Genomic DNA, 20,341 nt, shown 5'->3' with positions numbered 1-20,341 from the left:
CAGCAACTCATCATCTTGCTCTATTTCCGTTAAGATCAGTCACTGCCTGCAGGCCTCATGATCTTCGCGGCAAAATCTGACTTCTACAGCGGATCACGGAGTATGGGACGCTAATGTAGTTGTAGTACAACTTGTCCATCCTTCTTCACCATTAACTGTTCTTCTTAGACTTTGGATCAGCGCCAATATTGGATACATTAGTACGTACCGTTTCGAGTCTCACCAAGCCATAAGGGTGCTGTCACCGGCCGGCCTACTACACTCAGCCTCGGTCCTTGCTGATCCACCACTTGCTCCAACTCAAAACCAAGAATACGATCGACCCACGCTGCGTGAAGGGACGACCGCGCGGCGTTCACGATACGAGACGTGCCCTGCATTTGGCGTCTCTTCTTCGACTCTGACCAAGATCCAACATCATCTGGCGGCGTACACCTGCACGAGGGCACGATAGTGCCCTATTAGTGTGCCGTGGCTCAAGACATTTCGGGAACAGTTGTGTACAGACAGCCTTACCGTCGAATCCAACACATTGTTCTAGGGACTCGGCAACGGGTCTCGAGAGTCATGCTGGCCTTTATGTCACCACCTCTGCCCACACGCACACCTTCCTCGCTACCGCCTACCACGATGTCAGTCGCTATCCTACCGTCGTCTCCCATTACTTATGGCCAAGCACCTGTGCCGACGCTGCTTGCGCCTGGTCCATCGCCTGCCAAACGACCAAAGCTCAGTCTCGACACCAAGGCTACACCACCAGCATTCGGGAAAGCATCTACGAGTCTGAGGCTCGAAACACTCTCTGCAACATCGCCGACTGCGCGTAACACTTTTCAGAATGGCTACAGCGTAGCAGCACAATTACGAAAGCCAGGCGCGCGCCGACCAGTCCTCAAACCTCTCACCACGAGCGTACCTCCAGACACAACCCGGAAGCCTACACCATTGCGAACAGAGTTGCATAGTACAGCTGAGCCCTTCGACCAGATCTCATCGCCGTCGTCCACGTCCGCGACATCGGTCTCAACGATCGACTCATTGCCCGCTGAAGTGCCGTACAAGATCTCGTATAACGTCCAATCAATATTGAGAAACGGACCTCTACCGCGAGAAAGCCGCAAGAGACGGTCGCTCGCACAGGCAAGACCGATGTTTCCTCCGGCGAAGAAGGTAGCTTTCCAGGCACCATTGACGGAGGATATCAGAAACACGAAGTACACCATGGCACATAGCGACATCGACTCGTCGTCTTCCACCATTTCTACGCTGGAACTGCCACCTCCCAAGTTCGTCTTGACACATGACAACCAAGAGGAGGGAGATGTGGACCCGGCGACCGAGGTGACGGAGCGGGAAACCTCTGCTACAACCTCACCACAAACCGGTGAGAAGCGCGAATCCTCGGACGAGGAAGACAGTGATACCTGTCCCGTCACCCCCGTGGCTGGACGGAGGAAACGGCATCGTCAGTGGGTGTGGACATTGGCTCCCGTCAAGCCTACCGTGGAGACAAACGAGGAAATAAAGAGCACCACCACAACCATGAACGGTGTAGACGATACACTGGCCTCGCAGCTACTAAAGGATGGCGAAGAGCACATAGACTCTACCAAATAGCCCAGGCACCGTCAACGCATTTGGGAAGGTAACATAGGTTGGTGGAGTATTGGTCTGCTCTTTGTGATACCCGGGTAGTAGTATTATCTAGCTTGAATAGATTTGACAATGTATGTCCTCTGTAGGCATCAGCCGCTCTATCGCACTTCGCACTTTGCTTGGAATGTGCCGTCTCTTCTTTCTGCTAGTCTCATTTCTCATGGACTCGCAGCTGCCCCACGCTTCAACGCTGTCTTGACGACATTACGAGCTCCATGAATAATCTTCCGCTGACATTAAACATCAACATCTTTGTTTGCAACTGTGCTGCATGATGGCACTAATGACATTGATCCAAAGTGTCAATTTTCAAGTACCGTTCGGCCGATGGCATTTGTTCGAAATTAGCGACCTCGAATAGTATGTGTTCACAAGCCCGCCAACCAGACTGTCAAGACAAACGCTGACCATGCACATAGTGTCCCTAGCCTTGTGAAACATCTTTGCCAGAATACCTTGACGGCGCAATGGACGAAGAAGCTACCAATCATACAGAGGCAAACACCGGCTGAACTCGCTGCAAACGCCATCCTCGACGCTCTCAACACCATCGAAGACATCGACTCTGCTCAATGGACCATTATTGACTTCTGCTCTGGCGGTGGTGGTAAGTGTCGCTCGGAATTACATGTCATTGCAACCACTGAAGTCTTATAGGACCGATTCCAGTCATCGAAAGACATATCAACCGCCACCGGAAGCTCGAGGGCAAACAGCCAATTCAATTTCGCCTCTCAGACATCGTCCCAAACCTCGATGCGTGGATGGCTCATGCTTCGCGCTCCGACAATCTCTCCTTCGTGCCTCAGCCCGTGGATGCGAGCTTCCCTCCTTTTAGTGTCATTAGTACTACAACACCCGGGGACAAGCAAGCAGCCGCAGACCAGGGCCTTGTCTCGAATGGTAGCAAAGTGTTCCGCCTCTTCTGCTTGTCGTTCCATCATTTCGATGATGAGCAGGCAAAACGGGTCATCAAGAGTACGCTGGAGACTAGCGACGCATTTGCTATCATTGAACTACAAGACCGATGTGTAGGCAGTCTGGCTTTAATGCTACTGGAGTACTGGTTACTGTTCATCATCTCTGCTCTGTGGTTCTGGCACAACCGACTACATCTGCTGCTCACATACTGCATCCCGGTACTGCCAGCTATACATTGCTTCGATGGATTCGTCAGTTGTCTTCGAACACGGACATTCGCAGAAACCATGCATCTTGTGGAGGATGTTCAAGGTGGCAAGGCTGCTGTTAGGGAAGACAGTCAGGGTCGTCTGCGACGAGGCCATTGGGTTTTCTCGCATAGTCGTTCATTGCATACATGGCCGGTAGGCTACATGGACTTCACTTTTGGGAAGAAGATTGAGGGCAAGTAGCTATAGGACAGTGTTTAATGAACACTTCAGCATTACTCCGTTGTCTCCTACCATCACTTTCGAAAAACACAAGCTATTCTAGTCGTTTCGAGTGTCTCTCATTGAAAACTGTATCCGCATGTGTCGAACGTCAAATGTGCAAGGTTTGACGCACGTGGACAAGGATGGCGATCCTCACAAACGTCATGCCGTCTGGTCTGCATACCCCCATGCTCGCGGTACGCAGAATGCGGTCATTCGTGCAACAAGGCAGGAAATGTTGCTCGCTTCTAGGCTCTCGCTTCCCGTCCCTATGATGCTGAGGACAAAAGCAGATGCATGGCAGAGCCTCACCAGATTCAGGGCGGCTGGCTGATGAGACGACGAAACGAGCTACAGCACGTGACAAAAACAAGGACGATAGTAACGTGAATGATACTGGGGATACAGGCGAACAGGGAAGCAAGTCGTTTGGTCTCAGCTGGTTGAAAGGCCTCTGGAGCAATCCTTTCGTTCAGTCCTTTGCGCAGTCTGCTGGCGAGGACATCATGGCTGCCGTTCAGCAGGGCAAGATGCCTGACAAGGAGCAGCTACTGAAAACGATTGAGCAAAAGGGACCGGACGGCCCGCAAAAGCAACAACTCATGCAAGCTGTGAAGAGCAACCAGAAGAAGATACCGAACCAAGAGCAGCTTATGGAGACATTGAACGACAAAGGTCTGGGAGACGCCGAGCGACAGCAACTCATGAAGACCGTCAACAATCGTGGACTTGATGCTGATCAGAAGGACCAGCTCATGGCTCAGCTGAAAGACAAGACCCAAGGCATCCCACAAGCAGACCAGCTGATGCAGGCACTAGCCGCACAGCAGCAGGCCAATGGCTTGCTACAGAAGGCTTTGAGCCTCAAAGACATGGCACTAAAGTGTCTCAATCCAGTGGAAAGGCAAAGGCTAGTGCAAGAGGCATATGACAAAGAGCTGCAAGCCAATGGACAAAGTAAATGGGCGAAAAGGTTGACTAGTGGGCCGTGGCAAGGAGGGATGGGTGGTGCAGGTATCGGCGGGGGTGTGGGCATGGGGATTGGGACAGTTGTAGGCACACTGGTCGGTAGCGTTGCAGCGCTACCTACTACGGCAATTGGTGGACTGGTTGGTGTGGGCGTTGGTGGCATCCATGGGCCGTTTGTCAAGCTCAATCAGGAAAAGGCCAAAGAGGTAGCGGAGAAGATGAAGAAGGAGGGAAAGAGTGAGGAGGAGATTACCGAAGCTGTCAAGGCAGAAGCAGGTGAGGGACTGGTAGACGGAGCCATGGCTGATGCGAACGGAGGCGAAAGAGGCCATCCTGAAGTTGGCTCTGCGCAAAGAAGCTCATCGAGACAATATAGCAGTGGCAAATCTGCTACAGCTCATGATCCTGATCAGCCTCGCAAGAAGCCACGAAAGCTCGAGGTGCGGTCTGGAAGCAAGACACCATCGAATCCAGCCAGCTCAAGCAAGGAGAACCGGCCATGAGCAGCTCGCACATTCATATTCATGCAAAATCAATGACGATAAATATCACCAACGGGCGACGACTATGAGTCATTGGCGTAGCTACTAACTGAATCAGGAAATATCGTACCGTTTGCCCGACACGATTCGCTACCTCGACCCAGCAAAGAGTTCCTTGCTTTGAAGCCTCCTGCTCGTCCCACTTCGGCCGCAAGGCTATGCGACCTCTGAGGTTCCAGGTTGCGTTGTTGATTGGCATGCTGGAGTATCAGAAACGTGGGTTGGCGAAGTATATTCATTGCGCGACTGGAATGTCGTGTTGATATTGCGTTGAGATCGGTCGAGGTGAGCAGACAGAGGAGCATGAACCAAGACGTTGTAATCAGTAAGGCATGAATCAGCGTCTTCACAGGCAGCTACAATCAAGAGTCACGGGGCATCATGGCGAGCCCTTTCCGCGGCATCTTACGAATGCCGCAACGAGCAGGATGGCTATTGCTTGGGCTCGGCAAGTGCGAGGGCGTAGAAGACCAGAGAGCGTGGCGGATTCGCACGAACTGTTCCACCGGTGTTATTTTGACAAACATTATTTCGAAAAGCGCGATTTCTCCTCCTCACAGATATCCTTCACGAACATGAATTTCGGACCAGCGACTCTAGGTGAACTTCGCCTGCAACAACAGAGAGGTCGAATATAGGGAGGTCGAACACAAACTTGATGCCGACCTCCGGCAAGAGCCCATGGCTGCCAGCTGTATGGTGTGGACTGCAGCTATTCTGAAGATCCACGAGATCGCACTTCCCGTGGACAAGGAAGCGAATACACTCCATGCCGTGATGCAGCATGCGATCCATGTCAGGGGTCTGCCGCCCAGGCCGCACGCCTTAGCCGTCAAGAATCTCCACGGCATAGTTGTTTCTCCTCCCAATGTCTCAATGCTCGACATGAATCACATTCCCGAGGACATCGACAGTCTTAAAGAGGGTTTCATCGCCGTGACAACAAATTGGAGGTACAAGGAGGTACTTGCATCCAATCTTAGACGACTTCTGGCATCCCTTACAACAGTCGATCACTACTTAAGACAAGCCGACCATGGGCTGTTCGTTCAGAGGGTCAGTGCGGCCGGCAATGATCAGCTACTGGGGAACATACACCCATCCAGTACTAGACATCTACCAGGCAATGGTCTCCCGCAAAACAGCGGTATTGCCCAGAGTGATGGAGCCAATGACCAAGCCCTTGGCGATGGTCACAGTCTAGATAATGGGCAAAACGTGGGAAGCAGTCAGGCACTAAGCAATGGCCACGTACACATCAACGGTCAAGCATATGATAGTGGCCATACAGTGGGAGTCGGTCATACAGCCAGCAGCAGCCAAGCGCTGAGTAGTGCCCATGCCCAAAGCAATGGTAATGGCAATGGTCCGTAGACGAATCTGGACACGGCTGCGACAGATGGTCGTGCTAGGAACTCATCTTCGATCGGAAAGTGTTCAAGGCCATATGGGTCGGAGTGGAGAGCGTTAGGAGCAAGAGATTTGATCACTGTGGTGGGCTACGATTAGTATCTTGTACGATAGGGGTTTGTGTCATCAAAGGTAGTTTCGTGGTCCATCTGTCTCTCTACAATCACTGTTTGCCTCTCTGCTTTGCATTCGTTCTGAGTGCCGGCAGCCCGGTATAGTGGCAAGACCTTAGCGAATACAGGAGCGGTACATTTGACAGTCAATCATGCCGTCTCAGTCACTGACTTGATGTCCAATATCACGTCGATGTCAAGTACTGTGCTCCAGATCTGCATCTCAGAAACGAGACGATTGACACATGTCAATGTCCAACCGAGCTTGTATTGCCCTGCAGGAGAGCTTCCCCGTCACTTCTACGCCACCTCTGGCATGCACGAATCGATGTACTTGATCGTACACACACGAGACAATGATATATGCTCTGCATAGTTGCACAAAGATACCTATTACCCCGCTATTCTCAAGCACCTGTCAAGGAACTGTCGTCAATCGTGACGCGTCCGTATACATACCCGCTGATATAGACTTGAATCACTTTTGCCACCTTAACATGCTATTAGGCATGACTCGCAGCGCTATCAAGAGATAAAGACGACCAAAGCAGCAATCATCAGAACTCAGGTCTGTGTACTGAATACACTGACGACAAGATGCCAATCACCAGGCGCCATATTGTGACAGCCGTCAGCGTCCTTGTAAGTCTCACGAATACACTTTTGCACAACGAGAGCTGACATGTTACAAACAGTACCTCACTGGACTCACTGTTGTGGCTGCGTACGCTTTACACAATTCCCACATCTACTCACTGTAACCACAGCCGACCAATTGTCTAGACTGTTCTCTGCTAACGAACACTGAGACCCATACCCGATGTCCTCATCAGCCTCGCCATGGCCTTGCCATTCCTTTCAGGTATCGCTCTCGAAACACTAATCTCCTATCGCAACCGCCTTGCAGCCAAAGGCCAATTGCCTACCTCGCGCGTCTTTCAGATAGTCATAACAGGTTTCCTCATCTTCGAAAGCGTCCTCGCCACTCTAGCAGGCTCCCACATTTCGCCTCCAGGGAGTCTCGACTGTGCTCTACGCGAGCGCTGGCAGCATCTGTTCCGGAACAAGGATGGTGAGTCGATCAGACGCATACAAGATGCCTTCCAGTGCTGTGGTCTAGCTAGTTCAAAAGATATGGCTTTCCCCTTCCCAGGACAGGGAAGAGGAGGAAATGCTTGTCAGGTGGCGTATGGTAGAGATCGAGCTTGCCTTGACCCGTGGAGAGCAGCGGAGCAAAAGGTGGCGATTATGCTGCTTGTCGTGCCACTGGCTGTATTCGTCTGGAAGGTATGTGCAACCTCGACTCTGTCGCAGCCACGAACATGCTTGGGAGCCATGGCTGACCAGTGATATTAGATTGTCATCTTAGTCACGCACTCCACCTCTTCTCCGTCTTGGCTACCCTCGTCCATTCGACTTCCCGGCGAAAATGGCGAAGCAAGCGGCAGTGGCACTCGCCGCCGACAAGCAATCGAGTACCGCGACAACGAAGCCGGCACCGGACAGCACGAAGGCGAAGACGATAGCGTTCGAGCAGAGATCAACCAGCTCAATCGTGACTCCAGCCTCGCCTCGCAGGTCGAAGGCGGGAGGACCAAAGGCAAGAATGGGTTATGGAACGAACACCATGAGCGGTGGCAGCAAGAGGATGCTTGAAGGATCTCGCGGTCTAGGAGTCCTTGCTGCCTATACGTTCTGTCATAACATCCCGTTGGAGTCGAGGTCAAGTGCTCAAGGGTGCACGGACCAGACTCAGTAATGGTGCTATTCGGCTAGTCATTTATGTTTGTACAAGGCGCTTGCGTAGGTTGACCTTTCCGTATGGACCTTGCCGTGCAGTGTGTCCGACCGTCGCTCGTGCAAATCGTGATTCCATATTTGCCGACACATCCTGCGATACCAAGATGCTAGGGCCTTATCCGTCCAAGGTGAGGAACGAATCAGTAAATCTCGACCTCAGGTCCCCTCTTCCATAGTAACGTTCTTCCACCACGGTGTCTTGCTTTCTCCACTTCCACTAGCATCATGCGAATTGACGACACCCTCCGCATCCCCGACCTGTCTCCTTTCGCTGACCTCCCTCTGCCTCATCCGGCCATCCAAACCTTTCGTCTTAATCTTCAGCTTCATCGCCCTCGCTGCCAAATTTAACGTAGCCCCCCTGTCCAACCCACTCAGATATCTACTATCCCCTCCGCCACTCGCTGAAGTACGCGTCAATCCCTGGGATGCCGGACGCGAGTCGGCAAGATAGCCACCACCGTCGCTGCTCCGAGCCACAGCAGAAGTGCTGCTGCTGTCATTATTACTAATGTTACTATGTTGTAATGCAGTACCGTGACCCGAAGCTACGGAGCGACTAATCCATTCATCCCTCATGACTGGTCGTTGTCATTGCAGCGGTTCGGAGGAGGAGGAGAGGCGGTTCAGGTGGAGGTAGACGTCTGTACCGTATCTGCAGACAAAGTTAGCGAAGATGCCAGCATATCTTTCCGAGAATTTTATATGGCCATGTACCCTTCCATGCTAATCAACTTCAAATCCCCGCCAAAATACCTCGCATAAAGCCGACTGATTGGCAGACCGTATCCAAACCCAGCCATTGGTGCCTTGAAATCACTCTTGTTGAAATCCGGATCTAGACTAGGGGTCTGATCGACGGTGGTATACATATATGTCCAGACCAAAGGAATACTCGAGCGTGGGATCCCGCCTCCCTCATCACTAATCTTGATCGTGATGTCTTCCCGTCCTTCACTGACGATGACGGTCGTGACAGGGAACTCGTCCTTATCTTCCCCATGAGTCTCCACAACGGCTCGGAGACTGTTCTTCAGGGTTTCGAAGAGCATATGCGATAAATGGCCAGGGACGTACATGAAGTTCAGATCTGGCGGACATACTAACCTCACTTTCGGTGCATCGAAGAGTCCATAATGGTCCTCACAGACGAATCGAGCATTTTCGATGGCTTCCTGAGCTAGATCTCGGACGTTGGTTTTGGTACATATTATGCCCACGTAATCGGGGTCAGAAGTTGTCCGTTGATCTGTTAGAGCAATGTGTTGACCTATCAGCATGCGGATGCCTATTCGTGACATGTAGAAGCGGTCGAGGAAGGCTTGGATGTGGTGATCAATTTGCATTCGTTGTCGTTTTCGCTTGTACTCTAGAATACCCTGGGCGACTGTCGTTACAACTGGGTCGTGCCGTCGTTTGATCTTTTGGAGTGTTTGTGCGAACCGGCTGTTGAAGTCGTTGAGTTCTGGAGGCCAGTCGCCGTCATCGTCGCCGGCGCTGTAGTACTTCCGTAGATTGTTTCGCTTCCGTGCTGCCTCGTCTTCTGACATTGTAGGATTCGATCTATACTGTCCGGGCTTGACACTCGGATTGTGTGTGGTCTCACTCAACATTCGCGATGCTTTACCATTGGTCTTCGCTGGCTTCATCAACCGCTCTTTGGTTTCCGCGGACAGATTTGGTCGAGCCATTGTTGTGATCTCCTCGAACGACTGGGCATACCAGTCCTGCACTCGCTGTATACTCTCCATCTCGTTCAAGCCATCAGGCAGGTCACCCAGCTCTTGCACCCGATGCGCCAATCGAATGGGCAGTTCTTCGGACACAAACTGTGACGCTCGAAAGAGTGTACCGACGGAGACATGTTGCCCGAACTGCACCATCTGTCGAAGACTCACGCCTGTCGCTGGGAAGTTGCTATAGTGCTTGATGGTGTCCATCAACTGCGCCGACTGTACATATTCGAGTCAGCTATGCTCGGTATCCTCCATCTATGCACAACAATCTCACCTTCTTCCACGACATCTTGCTGGTGTGCTGGCCTAAAGGCCGTGTCTACTATCCTCGTCCAATGCGAAATGTAGGACATATGAATTATGAGTGACAATGAAGCATGGTGAGTCAATGGTCTCGTGAGACCCAATGCCTGACCAGTGCTCCTCCGCCTTCGCTCTCCGCCAGGCCGAGTCTCCAGCTTTAGACTCACACGTTAATGCAGCGGGCAGGCGGGCACATGCCGGGGCCGAGGCAGTCACTTTGTCACATTGACTTTTTGGTAGCTCGGAGAGACTGCTGGTAAGCATTAACGGTTACTGCCGAGTTGCTTCGCTGTGATGGTGCACATATATCGGACAATGTCGGGTGGCCGACTCGTTGTGCTCGTGGGGCCATCCGTGCGGCGACGAGATCACATGGCTTGGCACGACGATGTGGTGAGGTTTCCCCACAGCGAGTCCTTACGTCCAGAAGGCACAATACGAGTTGAATACGGATCACATGCATGCAGAGAAGAAGCAGTAGTTCCAAGAAGCCATAAGACGTTGGCATTCAGACGTCTATCTATGGCCGCTTTTTCAGCGAACACGACCACATCCACCGACCACGAGACCATCTTGGCCATTAATGGAGAACGATGTCCAGCATCCGTAGACCGCTAACGATCTGCCACATCACTCTCCTTTACTTGGCTCGACGCTTATTCGGACTCCTTAGTCTTGAAAGCAGCTTCAACAATGTTATTCAAACGATCCGCAAGACTCGGCACATCGTTTAATATAACATCAACCGCATGCTTCAGCTTCTCCAGCGTGTACTCCTTCAGCACCTTGGCTCTAGCTAGCAACAATAGCCTCTTGCGTAAAGGGGCATCCTTCTGACCGAGCAGCACCGCATCATACATTTCCACACTCGGCGGCAGAAGGTCCTTTCCTGTTGCACTGTGCTTAGGGTGGATGTCAAAAGTCCGCGGAGTCTCGACGGATGTGTTCATCAGGCGCTCATATTGGACGTAAAGCTCGTTCACCTCCTTATGGATAGGCGTCAAGGTGTCGTAGCCGTGTGCGATTGCCTCGAGCCACTCCGCGAAGGCCTCGGGGACGGCTGGGATAGTATTAATTCGCACCTTGCGGGCGAGGGCCTCGTCGATTTCGGTAAGGTCGTACGATGTGTTGTCGTCAAAGAATTTGACGACGTGTTTGATGTGAACGGTGTTGAGTGGAGACCTCATTTCTCTTGTTAGTCTGTCTGCCGACAGCATATTCTCGGAGCACCATCTCAGGCACCAACATATATCACCTTAACACTCTTTGACCTCCATTCTCTTTGAGCCAGAGCAAGCATGTCCGGGACAAGATGCGCGTAACCATTGTGCTTAGTGATGCGATGATCATTTACTGATCCTGCAGGTCAACAGAGCAGCAAACGAGCGAACAATGCCACAGAATAGCAGTACCAGGGATAAGCTTGTGCGAGCACCGGACATGTGAAAGCACGGATGGACCATATCTACAAAGATTGATGAGACGACGACGATGAAGCAACATGCATCCAGCCAGGTCAGCCTGAGTTTGAGTAGTCGAGCATTATATGATCGAAGCTAAAAGCAAGGATGGCAAAGGATGGAAAAGGAGCATGCATTACACGACGACGACGTTTGAATCCACGTTATAATCTCCTCTCTTCCTCGGGCTTCTGCACGTCCGACTTCTGTCCCGACTATAAGAGCCTCGCATGAGTAAAGGCTCCCCAACCCTACAAAGTCCTAGATAGCTTCATGCACATCCCAGCGACAACTCTCCGAGTACAACGAGAGGTCGTCCCTCTCGCTGGCCCCTCTCACGACTTGAGCAAGAACAGGGAGCTTCGATTGCAACCTGTCTCCCTCTCGGCTACTACTCGTCCTGCATTATGCACTCCAACGGACCCTTCGTCTCGAGAAGTCGATCACGCAGAGACATCTTTATTGCCTTTGCCCGCACGAGATGAACTAAACGACCTTGCAGCTCATCCACAGTCTGTCTTACAAGTTCGGTAAGATCATACAATGGCACCACTAGCGGCATCATTTCTCGGTTCCCAGCGTGTGGGTACATCATGGTGTCCAGTAGCCGCGAGATCTGCGATGAACCAGCTGCAAGGTGACAATACTGCGTGAGCAGCTCGTTAACTTCCTCCTGAAGCGGAACGAGAATGTCGTATGCATGCTTGAGGACCTCGAGCCAGGTTGTAGTGGATTCCAGGATACCCGAGCGGTGGGCTATCCAGCCTTGAAGAGCATTGTTGATGTGTCGACTGTCCATACCGTTGTGAATCTGGACCCAAGTTTTGAGACTATCGATTTGTCGGCGCTCCAGGTCTTGATGTTCATCAATGTCCATAGCTGACAATGTGTGGCGAATGGATGAGGTACTTTGTGGCTGGGAGTAGCCTCATTTTTGCTGCGAAAAGTGTCTGCTCTGCACGCATGAAGAAGTATGTCTGGAAGGTCTGGCAAGCGACAGGTCTGGTCTTTAAGGTTGTTTTCGACAAGCATGTGTGAGATTGTAGCTGCCTTTCATACACCTCTTCTGATTGCTGCAGAGTTACAGTGACAATGTGGAAGGTTGCTCACTTGCAGTCTTATCTTTGTTAAAAGGCGAACACCGCCATGAAAGGGGAGATGGTATATAAGCGGACGTCGATACGCCCAATTGTAGGTGGGCACAGATCGAGCAAAGCCAAAAGGAGTACCAACGACCTCCTCCGACAGCAGTCTATCACCGATCTCTAAGGCTCCGTCGAGACCGAAGACTCGCTGTCCCTACCAGCCATCGAAGCCAGTCTGCGAAACCTAGTCAACATCGGGACCATCCCACTTACGCCAAGCGTCTGGCGCACGGCAGTCGAGTACGCATATGGGCGCCTTCAGCTCGTTCACGACGCAGTCAGCGCGCTCTTCATCCGGTACCACGAAGTCCAAAGATTCCGCAAAGTGAGAGAGCCGTACGACACACACTTGCCCAAAGATGGGAGTGGTACAATGGTGGAAGCTCCCAACGTTCCCATGTATGATCCTTTGCATTTCGCGAGTCCAGATTGGCGCCAGGCGCAATGGCAGGCAAGGCTTGCGTTGGTTGTGCAGGCAAGGGTAGTCAAGGAAGAGATCAAAGCCAAATTGGACGAACAATTTGAGATCTTCAAGGCCGCGAACATCCTCACCAAAACGCAACGCGCCCAGGGTTGATTGTGGTGCGTGGTGTTTGGGAATTCTTCACCTTCATTGGGAAACCGGAAATAATGGCGAGAAATCCTTGTCCGGGTAGCATTAGGTCTCTTGATGATGCCAGAGTCTTGATTGAACCTAGTATGCATACGCTAAGAACGCTATCATTTTCGACTCAAACCACGAGCCCATCCTGTCCCTGACCACTTCCTCCGTTTGATCGACTGTGCTGCCAGCGACCTCCATAAATTGCCTCAAAGCTTTGGCAAAAGTTTTCGATTTTAGCCGTCAAGGCCTTCTTCTCACCCTCCTCATCATCTAGCAGAGCCACCACCTCCTTTTGCATTTTGCCTCGTTGCACAAAGTACTGTCCATCGCGAGCATGCCAACTATTACAGAGTGACTCACGTAGTTGTCGTTGTGCAAACTCTCTCGTATCAGGCCACCAGATCCTGCCCGTCGATTCTGTACTTGGCTCAAAGCCATACCACTCATCCTCGGAACCACTCAGTCGCCTGTATATCTCAACAGCTGCCTTATGTATCTCCTCCATCGCCTGCGCAAAGTTGTCGTTTACCGGACTGCGCCGGCACAGATATTGGCAAAGAGTCTGGACGTGTCTGACGTTGTCGAATACCAGTGCTAGCACTCTTTGTACATGCGGCAAGCTGAGCAGCCCAGGGTGTGTAAGTGCTTGCTGTAATGGCACTCGAATATTGCGGAGCATGGTCGAGGTGATCTGTACCACAGCTTGGATACTGCTCTGATCCCGCAAGTCCAGATTGTACGTGAGGCTTGATGCTACGGTACCATAAACAGCCAGGATTGGCGACGACAGCAGCCATGAGCAAGCCGTGTCCAAAGCTGTGTCGAGATAGAGCGACAGAATCGCATCGAGAAGCACAAAACGCAAGCTGGGTACCACTTTGCTGCCACGTTCTACGCCAGTATCCATGGCGGTACATAGCTGCTCGACTAGATAAGTCTGATGGCCGTCGACTATGGCACGCTCAACCACGGTCTGTACGAACACAGTGAGCTCTTTCCTGGGCTTAGCATCACGCAGCTTAGGACCATAACTGCGCAGCCTGCCTACCACATACATAGGATCTGTGGCTGGCAGAGGGAACGCAGACGAATCGATAAAAAAGTCGTCGATCCGGCAGATGTCGGTTGTGTATTCCTGAAGATAAGAGACAACGTGCTGTACGAAATCGACATAAGCACCTTGTGCATGGGGATCAGCGAAGTCTATGTTGCTGCCACCTTGCAGTTCCATGAAGTTCGCTTTCATGGCTTGCATGAGCAGACGGAGGTAGTTACCGTACTGCTTTCGCACCTGCTGTACTTGGCCTGGGTGCTCGTACACAGTGTCGTCGAAGCATTGGCGCATGTTTGATAGTAGACAAGAGAGCAGTGCAAGCCGCCTTTGGCGCAGTTCTGAGAGACTTGTGTCAGATTGTCCGTTTCTTGCATGTCGCATGAAGGGCAAATTGTTGAGCACAGGATGGTCCGATGCATGGTTGAGTAGGGCATTCAAGAGTAGGTGCTGGTACTTGAGTATTGCCTCGCGCTCAACTAGAGACACTAAAAGCACGCCGAAAGCGATGTCATACACTTCAGTGGCGCCGACCGGGGAGCGCTCCACGACTCGAGCGTAGAAGTAAGGTGTAAATCTGCGCCGCTGCTCGGTACTTCTCAACTGCTGCCATGAGTCCGCATAATATTCTCCGACGAAATCAGTCCAGGTGGCCTGCAAGCTTTTGACTGCAACGCTTGCCAATCTGACCCACGTGTCGACAATCTTGCCCAGGATGAGCTCGTCGAGAGCTACGTCGGCACCGAATAATGTCGATAGCAGCTGTCGGACAGGGTCGTGCAGGATGTTGAAGATGGCAGAGTCGGGAGCAGAATTTGAGCATCGATGCTCATTCCCAATCATCTCATCGAGAGCACTCGAGTCGCCAAAGTCCTGACTTTCCTCACTTGCGTTCTGGCTCTCATTTGAGACCACCAAGCTATGCTGCGTATCTAGTGCGGCCTTCACGACCTCAAGGGCTTCGTCGAGAGCAGGTAGCAAGCGCTTCTCACTGGTGTCGAAAGGCATCAGGACGTTCCAGAAAGAAGTGCCTTGTATGAGGCAGATAACGGTCGAGGTCGTCTTCGCTGTCTGCAATGCTCGCTTCAGACCTGCGAGAGCATCGACAAGCGTGGCTACAATGCGGCGTTGATTCGTGGCAATGACGCTTTCGAGCGTGCTCTGGGTGACACCATTGTTGCCTTCGGCACACGCGGCAGCATAGTCGCTTTCTGCTTCCGTTCTTGCCAGCCTGAACTGCGCCATGGTAGCCTGAACGATGTCCTCGTACCATGTTGTGAAAGGCTGCATCGCCTCTTCTGGCTCGCCACAGGATAATTGAAACCTGATCAGGTTCGCCCATGCTCGCACGTTCAGACGGCAAGCCTCACGATGCGACTGAGCGTGGTCGACAAGGTTCTTTAAAAGGTCCACGCGTGGTCTGCAGCCGGACGGAGCAGCATTATAGAGCACGCAAAGTAAGTCTTGATGGTTTCGTAATGCTTCAATCTCTGCTCCCTGCACATCCGCGTCCTTTGGGTAGGTCCGTCCATGGCTGGGAATGAAGCGCCACACTATGCCACCGATCTTCTTGTCACTGTAATTTCCAGGCTTCTGCATGTGGCGTAGACCAGTGACAACTGTCTTTAGGAAGATATGGAACGGGCGATCGGTTGGTTGTACCTCCAGACTAGGATGGCTGTCGAGCTCCTGTAGGAAGTACGGCGATCCAGCATGCTGCTCTCTTAGCAGCGGACCTAGATTTCGTCGGGCAAAGAAATCGAACATGACGCTGAGAATGCTCTCACATCGCCACCAACCCCATCGATCGATTAAGAGGTAGCATCGACTGAGGGTAGCTCGTAGATAGTCATTGATGCCGACATTTGTGATCGCACTAGCAGACGGGTAAAGCTCCAGGAGGCGGGAAAGCAGTATTTTCGGCAACGTCCAATCATGTTCATTCGCACTGAACCGCCGCCCAGGAATAGCAACGCCGGTATTGTCCATCTCCAGAGCAGGAAGTATGGTAAACAGATCATACCACATGCAGTCTAGAGTGCTGACTGAGTCCAGTGTACTGGTCCTACTTTGCTGGGTTCTGAAGAGCGTGGACCATAGACTCGACTGGGCCGGCTGGTCGGAGGTCAGACAGTGTCGTAGTAAAGTGACAGTTGAGATGGGCGCTCCATCATCTCGTATGCCAGCTTCACGCTTCGAGCTGCTGCGATTGTCTTCATAGATTGACCTGAGCTCCTGGAAGCCAGCAGGAAAGACACTGCGAACTAGATCGTCGGCAGCCCTGGTCAAAAGCCTTCGACAAGCTTGTTGGGTATTAAGCGACACAAGGTCGTGATGAGCTAATTGATAGACCTGATGGGCAATGACGAATACATATTGGCTCACGCGCGTCTGCAGTTTGAGCAAGTCCGGACTGGTCTGCGGCCAGCAACTTACGCTCTCCAGCAGGAGCTCAACGAAATTGTAAAGGCTCTGGATGCATGATCGTCGATCAATGGCATCGAGGAAGGCCAAGCACTTCGATATATAGCGAATGACCGAGCGCAGCATATGGTCGATGTTGGCAGCGATGACATCCATCTGCCCAGTCACATTACCGATGGCTGTGCTTGGCTCCAGTGATTGCAGGGCTTCAGCAACGACCTTCGATATCTCGGATAAGCCGGCCGCGATTTCTTCCGTCCAAGCTTCCCACGCGAGCACCTTTTCAGCTACATGGACGTAAATGCGTCCTGTGATGACACTCAAGTCGCGTTGACCGAGCTTGAGGCTTGCAGCAAAGTCGCCACTACCAATGAAGGTGGAGGAATGGAAGAAGGTGCCTAGTGGTAGAGGATTGACATCGAAATCTGTTGAATAACGCGTGCCGAATGGTCCAAGACCTTTTAGCTGTAGTCCATCGTCTATGCCATCGCCAGTGATTGATACTGCCTCAGATGTACTAGTGTCTGGCAATGGTTCACTTGGCTGTCTGAAAAGGCGAGCTTCGATGTCAACATGCTGAGGCCAACGCTTTCGTGGCCGATGAGGTAACTGCTGAGCCGGTTGAGCAGACCGAATGATTGCTTGTCTATCTCCAGCAGGCAACGGTTGGATGGATTGGACAGGTTGAGTCGTTGCTGGTACATCATTCCTACGTGCGGCGTGATGCCTCTTAGGGATAGGCTGCAAAGTCATATCGTGGCGGAGATAATGTTCGACATTGTCCATAGGCTGCCATGTTCCTTGTCGGCCTCTTGCAATTGTCTCAGTCAGTGTGGCAATTCTTCGTTCGAAGGCAGCGGCGCGGTGTGCATGGTCATATGCAGACTCAAGACTTTCGAGTTGTCCTCCACGATAGTGGGCCTTGGTTGCCATAGGCCGACTAGTGCGCCTCGGATCATGGGCAGAGTCAGATGGTCCCGGCTCCTGCTGCTTCGTATGGTTGTCGGATTCCTGATGGTCAACTCTCCGCACAACAACTGTGTTTATATGTGTCTGGCGTTTGCGTAAAGACGGCTGTGTCCGGGGCACACCTTCATGCCGGTCGGTGCTACTTGTCCTTCCACGGAGTGACAAGGGCAATCGTTGTTGATAGTAGTTCGTGACATCTACCAATGGTAATCTCGACCTCTCTATTCTCGGACCCTCGATGTCCGCTTGAACGTCTGCGGTGAGACGGGGTTTATACGTGGCTGACGCTGGCGAAGTTCGAGGAGCGATGGTCCCTTCGCGCCATGCAGTCAAGGTCGTCTCCGCATCTGCGGTGTCTTCTGCGGTCGCAAGCCTGATGACTTTGCTTGAAGGTGAGTGGCGGGCACATCCCGTCTGCTGTTTTGCTCGGCGTTGGGCTAAACGAATGAATTGTGGTATGGGGTTGTCTGAATCGGATGGCGGGGATGGCATATCCAGTACGCTAAGACGTGGCGCACGGGAACGCCTGCTAGCTCCTGCTGTCGCTGCTCCACTTCGCGAGCCGCTGACGGTGAGCCTGCTCGAGGGTTTGTTCCGTCTAGACGTCGCTCTCTCCTCCTGGACATCAGTAGTGACCCCACCCGCTCTGAGAAAGGCATCGGCAATGCGAGGCTGTCGACGCTTTGGTTTGCGTTGTCTGGGAGCATTTCTCGTCGAACCTGCAAGCATCGGGTCAACCCAGTCACCCTCCATGCGAGTGTCATCGGCGTCTGCCTGCAACAGTGCTGACCATGGTCGCTCCGCATCAGTTCGAGGCGATCTCAGTCCTTCACCATTTGATGTCCCGAGACTTGAGAACTCGTCCTCGTCATCTGAAATGATCAGCGACTGCGGCTGCCTCGCCGTTGACGAGATCCGTGAGACTCGTTGTGCCACGCCTTTGAGACGGCCTCCATCTGCTGTAGGCGGCGTGCTTGCTCTCCTAGCTCGGGTAGGTGTCTGTGGTCGCTGTCGGTGTTGCGCTTTGAAATCTATCTTGAGCCAAGATGCCGGCAGCACGCCCTTGATGCGCTTTCGCTCGCGTATCAACCGCCGCTCATCTACTTCAGGTTCACGAACAAGAATTGCTTGCACATCTTGGTCCTCTTCTGACTCCGTGCTTGAGTCGATCATTAGAGGTCGTGTCCTTGCTCGGGATATGGTTGATGGTCGGGAGGTCCTGGACTGTGGCACTTCATCTAAGTCGTAGTCTCCGTCTGCAGCTTGCCTGTGTCTGTGCACATCTGATGATACCTGAGGCGTGGGTAGTGGTGCTGGCGTAGCACCGGGTGGCAGCCGGAAGACTGCTGGTTTATCGCGCTGCTTGGGCAGTGATTGAGAGCCACTCGAGGTTGGTGGAGGCGAAGGTGGAATGCTATAGATATCTAGCCCTTGAGCATCGGCATCGGCACAATCACGTACAATCGAAGGAGCTCGGATTGCATTGGGACCATTGTTGAGATGCGCCGTCTTTCTGCGTTTTCGACCGCTCGTCACTACGCCGGGCATATGCTTTCGCAGAATTTGATCGATGTCGGGGAAGTCGTCCTCCACATTCGGACTGGAGAAGCCATGGTGGTTAGCGGCTGAAGCGTCTTGATCTATTAAAGTTGGGCTAGATTGGACGGGCGAGCTGCTGAAGAGTGGTTGTTGCTGGCTGTCACTCTCATCGCTACTGTAGGACTGATCACGCGTTTCCGCAACGCGCTGATCAATTACTCGAATCGGCTTCAAGCCACGCTGTTTCCATTGCTGCTGATACAAAGTTTTGTCCCAGCCATAAGGGTGAAGTTGCTTTTCTGTCCTTGCTCGGAAGGTACGTCCTCGGCCAACGGCGATGGTAGGCTGCTCTTCAAGTAGCTCAGCAAGGTCAAGGAGCGGATCATCAGATGGTCGTGCGTCAGGGAGCTCGACTTGCACTGGCACAGAATCGTGGGCCGATTGTTTGAATGCAACGTGGCTGAACAGTCCAGGAGATGACCTTGGCGTGTCGCCAAGCTCACTTAGAGGCGAAGAGCGTAGGCTACCAGAAGTTTCATGGGCACATGTCGGTGTAGTAGGTGCTACATTGGATCGTCCCGCGATCAGCTGACTTGGGTCAGGAAGATCACCAGACAAAGGATGATCGCCGCTCTGGTCGTAATGTCGCTGCGCAGTCGCATTCAGTGAGACTGCAGGAATGGCAACGAAAAGAGCTTCGCGCCTTGGTGCTGATGCATCGGATGGTCTAGATCTCTTTCCGTATGCGGTGGCGTGTGCTGGGGCAAGCCAAGGCACATCTGCTTCTTCATTGCCTCCTCCTCCCACACCGTGGGCTCCAGCTGAGGTCTTGTCGTCCCCCAGAGAGCTGCCGCGGTGGCTCAGACGAGGCCTCTTTCGCGCTTGCTGTGGACTTTGACTCTCGCCGCCACCACCCAGTGAGAGATCTTCATCATCTGAGTCCTGGACCTCGCCACGATCCTGCCAACGCTTCATTTGCTTCTCGCAGCATTATATCGCATCTAAGATATCCGTCAAGATGTCGGCTATAGCTGATGCCTTGCGATGCTGTGCCGTCTGGAGAAGTGATGTTGAATACGCGCCGGAAGACGCGTTTGCATTAGCGGGGCACTTCTCGGCAAGCTTAGCCGAAGCCCTGAAGACGAGCATCTCGCCGCGTCACTAGAATCTAGAAGGCAGATGTCAACAAGCACGTGAAAGCTGGTATCTTCTTGTTCACGAGTACT

General features: G+C 52.5%; 10 protein-coding genes across 10 annotated transcripts; 6 read left to right on the top strand and 4 right to left on the bottom strand.

Moving 5' to 3' along the window:
* Window positions 1-630: 630 nt before the first annotated feature.
* Window positions 631-1,617, top strand: LTS14_003425 (uncharacterized protein; the record flags this gene model as incomplete). The annotated part of the gene is made up of 1 exon (XM_064836130.1): window positions 631-1,617. The coding sequence occupies one exon, from the start codon at window positions 631-633 to the stop codon at window positions 1,615-1,617; it is 987 nt and encodes a 328-aa protein (XP_064696339.1).
* A 313-nt stretch (window positions 1,618-1,930) lies between these two features.
* On the top strand, window positions 1,931-3,029 carry LTS14_003424 (uncharacterized protein; the record flags this gene model as incomplete). The annotated part of the gene is made up of 3 exons (XM_064836129.1): window positions 1,931-1,992; window positions 2,076-2,263; window positions 2,314-3,029. 3 exons carry the CDS (start codon window positions 1,931-1,933, stop codon window positions 3,027-3,029), a joined length of 966 nt encoding a protein of 321 aa, XP_064696338.1.
* A 118-nt stretch (window positions 3,030-3,147) lies between these two features.
* Window positions 3,148-4,522, top strand: LTS14_003423 (uncharacterized protein; the record flags this gene model as incomplete). The annotated part of the gene is made up of 2 exons (XM_064836128.1): window positions 3,148-3,247; window positions 3,372-4,522. 2 exons carry the CDS (start codon window positions 3,148-3,150, stop codon window positions 4,520-4,522), a joined length of 1,251 nt encoding a protein of 416 aa, XP_064696337.1.
* A 720-nt stretch (window positions 4,523-5,242) lies between these two features.
* On the top strand, window positions 5,243-5,935 carry LTS14_003422 (uncharacterized protein; the record flags this gene model as incomplete). Its single annotated transcript, XM_064836127.1, has 1 exon — window positions 5,243-5,935. One exon carries the CDS (start codon window positions 5,243-5,245, stop codon window positions 5,933-5,935), a length of 693 nt encoding a protein of 230 aa, XP_064696336.1.
* Window positions 5,936-6,681: 746 nt separating this feature from the next.
* LTS14_003421 (uncharacterized protein) lies at window positions 6,682-7,740 on the top strand (the record flags this gene model as incomplete). Its single annotated transcript, XM_064836126.1, has 4 exons — window positions 6,682-6,726; window positions 6,780-6,841; window positions 6,894-7,371; window positions 7,441-7,740. The coding sequence occupies 4 exons, from the start codon at window positions 6,682-6,684 to the stop codon at window positions 7,738-7,740; spliced, it is 885 nt and encodes a 294-aa protein (XP_064696335.1).
* Window positions 7,741-8,585: 845 nt separating this feature from the next.
* On the bottom strand, window positions 8,586-9,909 carry PDK2 ([Pyruvate dehydrogenase (acetyl-transferring)] kinase isozyme 2; the record flags this gene model as incomplete). The annotated part of the gene is made up of 2 exons (XM_064836125.1): window positions 8,586-9,836; window positions 9,895-9,909. The coding sequence occupies 2 exons, from the start codon at window positions 9,907-9,909 to the stop codon at window positions 8,586-8,588; spliced, it is 1,266 nt and encodes a 421-aa protein (XP_064696334.1).
* A 670-nt stretch (window positions 9,910-10,579) lies between these two features.
* Window positions 10,580-11,249, bottom strand: LTS14_003419 (uncharacterized protein; the record flags this gene model as incomplete). Its single annotated transcript, XM_064836124.1, has 2 exons — window positions 10,580-11,123; window positions 11,179-11,249. 2 exons carry the CDS (start codon window positions 11,247-11,249, stop codon window positions 10,580-10,582), a joined length of 615 nt encoding a protein of 204 aa, XP_064696333.1.
* A 525-nt stretch (window positions 11,250-11,774) lies between these two features.
* Window positions 11,775-12,260, bottom strand: LTS14_003418 (uncharacterized protein; the record flags this gene model as incomplete). Its single annotated transcript, XM_064836123.1, has 1 exon — window positions 11,775-12,260. The coding sequence occupies one exon, from the start codon at window positions 12,258-12,260 to the stop codon at window positions 11,775-11,777; it is 486 nt and encodes a 161-aa protein (XP_064696332.1).
* Window positions 12,261-12,901: 641 nt separating this feature from the next.
* LTS14_003417 (uncharacterized protein) lies at window positions 12,902-13,105 on the top strand (the record flags this gene model as incomplete). The annotated part of the gene is made up of 1 exon (XM_064836122.1): window positions 12,902-13,105. One exon carries the CDS (start codon window positions 12,902-12,904, stop codon window positions 13,103-13,105), a length of 204 nt encoding a protein of 67 aa, XP_064696331.1.
* Window positions 13,106-13,259: 154 nt separating this feature from the next.
* Window positions 13,260-20,090, bottom strand: LTS14_003416 (uncharacterized protein; the record flags this gene model as incomplete). Its single annotated transcript, XM_064836121.1, has 1 exon — window positions 13,260-20,090. The coding sequence occupies one exon, from the start codon at window positions 20,088-20,090 to the stop codon at window positions 13,260-13,262; it is 6,831 nt and encodes a 2,276-aa protein (XP_064696330.1).
* Between the last annotated feature and the right edge of the window lie 251 nt (window positions 20,091-20,341).

This window comes from Recurvomyces mirabilis (genome assembly GCF_035927965.1).
Source record: "Recurvomyces mirabilis strain CCFEE 5264 chromosome Unknown scaffold_7, whole genome shotgun sequence".
NCBI classification, from domain to species: domain Eukaryota; kingdom Fungi; phylum Ascomycota; class Dothideomycetes; order Mycosphaerellales; family Teratosphaeriaceae; genus Recurvomyces; species Recurvomyces mirabilis.
This window is presented reverse-complemented; position numbering and strand designations above follow the sequence as displayed.